At 29.7% G+C, this 5,041-nt stretch overlaps 1 protein-coding gene across 1 annotated transcript; it reads left to right on the forward strand.

Moving 5' to 3' along the window:
- Window positions 1-873: 873 nt before the first annotated feature.
- LOC113553734 (omega-amidase NIT2-like) lies at window positions 874-2,994 on the forward strand. Its single transcript, XM_026957229.1, has 7 exons — window positions 874-1,029; window positions 1,105-1,232; window positions 1,337-1,483; window positions 1,800-1,984; window positions 2,275-2,443; window positions 2,504-2,737; window positions 2,800-2,994. Exons 2-7 carry the CDS (start codon window positions 1,154-1,156, stop codon window positions 2,895-2,897), a joined length of 912 nt encoding a protein of 303 aa, XP_026813030.1. The 5' UTR covers window positions 874-1,029; window positions 1,105-1,153; the 3' UTR covers window positions 2,898-2,994.
- The last annotated feature ends 2,047 nt before the right edge of the window (window positions 2,995-5,041 follow it).

Consider the following 5,041-nt stretch of genomic DNA (forward strand, 5'->3'; position numbering starts at 1 on the left):
TGATATTTTTCTAAACAGTCTTATTTAAAAGTAGTAATACACTAATGCATAACTAATAAATAATAATGCATCAACGTGCACCAGTCACCAGACACTAGTGCAGTAGCGTAATTGTGGGGGCAAGGGGGTATTTCCCCCCTGACAATTTTTTGAGGGATAAACATATATATTTTAACCAGGGGGGGGGAAGTGTCAGGATTTTGATAATAATAAATATATTATATTGCCCCTCTAGATTTTTTCCCAATTACGCCACTGTTGTACTAGTCTTCACGTATAGTTTGTGGTCTAAGTGGTCTAACTGTCTAAGAACAAAATAATTAATTCAATTATAATATGAACACAAGATAGATGAAATAGATTTATTTTCGTATATTTAATAGACTGTTTAAAGGTATCTTAAGTAAAATTGTATGCTAGTAAAAATCCTGTTTTGATTCGGGTCCGTGCAATATGTCACGCGCAACGCTTATTACCGGATGATCTGACAGTCAAAATGTTACGAACATACAATTAATTTTAATTTAATTTATTCTATGATAATGCCATGTTGATTAAATTATAAATTGAACTTATTCCAGTGACAGTGTCAGAGCCAGTCAAAACGAATAGGGGGCATTTAACATTTCAAATGTTCTGTATTTTGTTCAATAATTTTAAAATTTTAAATAATAATATGATTTATCCACGTATATTGAATTATTGCACATAGTATCAATAATTATCATGAATTATTGACTATTGACTTAATACAAAAACTTTAGCGTGTTATTTGCACATTAACACATTTTTTTCTTCCTGTGGATAATTGTGATTGATTACAAATTATTATTCAAGTCAGTTGAGTTTCTTATCACTGTTATCACCGGCGTTCTTGTCATTCGATGGGTACGTGCATAATATTATGACTTTTTAATTACTTCAATATCATGAGTCTAAACTATAAATTATATCATGATATTGTAGTGTTAATCATTCAGTTATTATTCATAAAATCATTACAACCATAACCATTTAACATTCATAACGGTAATTATAAAAAAAATAATGTGTTGGTATTAACGACTTATCGAAAATAAATCCAATATTAATATCGAATTACAGATAGAATTAACATTAGCGTACACTAGTAAATAGCGGGCGTTGCTCTTAAATGTTTGCTGGTCGAAAATTATTGCAACAGACAATCACATTATTTTCCCAATTCAGAATGGCTTCATCTAGTTCTTCGGGTAATTATTATAAAACAACACAAATTCCATTTTGTTATCGTGGATACTCATAATATAATATATTAATTTTTTGTTTGTACCATGGTGTATTATATTTGTTTTAGGTTTTCGAGTGGCCTTACTGCAGTTAACCGTCACGGCTGATAAGTCGAAAAATTTGGCTAACGCAGTGAAGCGTATACAGAAAGCAAAACTAAATGGCTGTACATTAGCCATATTACCTGAATGTTTTAACGCTCCATATAACACTGGTATGTGTATCACTATATCAGATAGTCTGATGCTGAGTTAAATAAACATTACAAAACATTTGATGAATCAATTATAGTAAGCTAATGTTCCCTTAAACACAATATTGTGACACGTCACACATCATTGGTAAATCATTAAATTAAACAATATTTTGTGCAACCCAGTATAACATCTAAATGTTAATGATTTTTATGATCCTAATTAATGTTTATTTTTATTAATAATCTTTTTCTATTTAATCATGTATAAATGCAATCATTTAACTAATACCTCGAATGCCGTGATTTTAATTTTATTTTATTGTTACTATCTTAGCTCTGTTCAAAGAATACTCTGAAGTTATTCCTGGAGGTGAAACATGTGAAGCTTTGTCTCAAGCTGCCAAATCAAATGAAATGTATATTGTAGGTGGTTCAATCCCAGAGACACACGATGGCAAAGTGTACAATACATGTACAGTTTGGGATCCAAATGGAAACCTGATAGCCAAACATAGAAAAGTACAATAAAAATTTTATATTACATAACCAAGAGATACTTAAAAATATAGTTATTAAAATATCAATTGGAGCCATAATTCCCTAAATAAATAACCCAAGTTCATAAAACCATGTCCTAGTTAAATATATTCATAATACTAATCATTTATTTTATGTTTATTGCAAAATAGACTAAGGCTTAAAATATTAAATATAATTTTGATTATTTACTAATATTAATTTGAAATCATCACAATTTCGCTTTACATGCTACTACATAATATGTATTTAAAAATAATATATATATATAGGTGCATTTATTCGATATAAATATTCCTGGTGGAATTTGCTTCAAAGAATCCGATGCTCTAGCTGCAGGAAATACACTAAATACATTTCAATTAGGAAAATTTAAAATTGGACTAGGAATTTGTTATGATATACGATTTGCAGAAATGGCAACACTATACAGAAAACAAGGTTTGTTGCTTACTTAAATATTATTATATTATAATTAGTATTATAGATTTTGGCTTTTAGGTTGTGATATGTTAATATACCCCAGTGCTTTTAATATGACAACTGGACCTTTACATTGGAGTCTATTAATTAGATGCCGAGCAGTAGATAATCAGGTATTTGTGGCTGTTGCTTCACCAGCTAGAGTTACTGATTCTAATTATGTAGCATGGGGTCATTCCATGATTGTGGATCCATGGGGTAAAATTTTAGAAGAAGCTACTGAAAAAGACATGGATTTGTATGCGAATCTCGGTAAATATGATTTTTATTTTTCTGCTAAATCTTAAATTAAAAATTGTATTTAATTTGTATAGACTTTGGTGATCGGGAAAAAATGAGACAGCAAATACCCACTGAAAATCAAAGAAGAACTGACTTATATGATACAATTGATTTAAAAAATAAAGTTTGAGTTTCAAACATCCATAAAATATAGTACATTTTTTTTAAACCACTATAAGTAAATTAAATGTGATAAAGATTTAGTTTGATTACACAATTTATAAATAAAAAAATAAAAAATATTATTATTTATTACTGTTATTGATTGGTTTTGCTTTTTTCATTTTTTTCAATACTAATAACATTGAATGATTATATTTTATAGTTTTCATAATTTCTTAATTATGTAGAGTGTAAGATAATAATTAAATAACCAAATTTGTATCCAGGCAGTATGATATAAAAAAAGATCATGATTAATGGTAGTAATGATTAAAAATTTGTATTATTCTTAATCACACATTCATCTTTTTAAAGTGGAATTATAATTTGACTATACCCAGACATATGACTTTCTATTATTTTATTTCAACCAGACTATAAAATGCATACAATTCCAGAAAATAATTCTATATATTAGAATATGAAGTTATGGAATATGTATATATAGATATATATTCGTCCACAATATAACCACCAAATTCTCTGGTACTATAACTGAAAACATACCTATTAAATTGGACTAAAATTGACTTCAGTTCCATAAAGTAAGTTATCGACAATATCCTCAATTATCATAAACAGAATAGTTAATTTATAATTTATAACATATAAACATACAATTAAACAAAAATTATTATGAGTGTATTTTATGTTTTAATGATCATTGATTATAGGCAATAATTGAAATTTTGAGATTTTGGATTTGCATATATATTTTGACTTACTCAACTTTCAAAACTTATCAATTTATTTTTATAACAATTTGAGTATTTAATATTTATAAAACGGTGATAATATGATAAGCTGTACATGAAAAATGAATTTTTTTAAACTATTTATAAACCATTGAAATTTTCGATTTTTCTAAATTTTTTTTTTTTTGAAATGTCAATAAAAAAAATTTGGTTAAAATTATTCGCCTAAAATACTGTTTTGTGCGCTTCCAAAACGATGCACGAATATTTTTTATAATTTATGTGCGTCGGGCACGTCATCTGAATCGTCCACCGTAATTCGCGTTTCTATTTTAATAGGCGTCACGCTAATAGGAATGTTTGGCAAATGGCAATGATAGTATGATATACACCACTTTTCTGAGAGACCAGTGAAATCGGCGTTCGCAAAATCTAATGTAGAGTACTTCATTAGGTTCATCAATATCCTGATGACATTCAGATGACGATGGAGTCTGTAATGGGGTCTTTGCATCTTTGCATCAACAGCTGGCGTCATCATCATAGCCACGTTACGATGGCTATCATCCCGTTGCATTTGTGGCTCAGTGTAGTTGGCCAACAGAATAGGCGACGGACACGTTTGATTCGGGTACGTTTGAATTCTGTTACGGTTCAACAGACGTTGTCATTTTTATAATCGGCATTGAAACAAAGTATGGTTTAGTAATAAGACCTGTGAATTCTAAACTTTGCCATGTTTGTCGATTTAGCGTTTTCCGTTGTTTTTCCCATCGAAAATGTTTTTAAATCAGTGGTCATATTTTGCATGGCTTATATTGAAATATTTGCAAAAGGTTTAAGTTAAGAAATGTGACATGCGAATAGAATAATAGATTATTCAATGTGCTCTTGAAATAATACTAACTGTAATGAGACATATTTGAAGGGAATCAAAAAAAAAAAATTATAATCATGAATAGCAAACCTAACTAAATTAACGTGGATAAATGTAATACCAAAAAAAAAAAAAATCTTGTATAATAGATAATTATTATACGTTACTTACACTTCAAAAAAATTAACGTTTTTGTAATGTGCATAATGTTTTGCAACAGATTCGTATGTCATTCAACGACGTCGCAGCCACCAAATAATCGGATCAGAATCGAATCGCACGCGTTGTCAGATCATCACAGTGGCACACGAGACGGGCAGCTCAAACGAGAGCGATACACCCGCGATAAACGCGGAACTCTAACGAGTCACTGGAACTATTCCATCCGCTCACTAGTTCTGACGTACGTGCGACTCATCATTTCTGCGGAACGTAACCCGCCATAGCTCTGTGCATATCGACAATGACGATGGCGCATAGGGATACGGGGTTTTACAAATATACGTTCTGTTTGGGAAACATACTTGAACACTTACGAAT

Source organism: Rhopalosiphum maidis, chromosome 1 (genome assembly GCF_003676215.2).
Source record: "Rhopalosiphum maidis isolate BTI-1 chromosome 1, ASM367621v3, whole genome shotgun sequence".
NCBI classification, from domain to species: Eukaryota; Metazoa; Arthropoda; class Insecta; order Hemiptera; family Aphididae; genus Rhopalosiphum; species Rhopalosiphum maidis.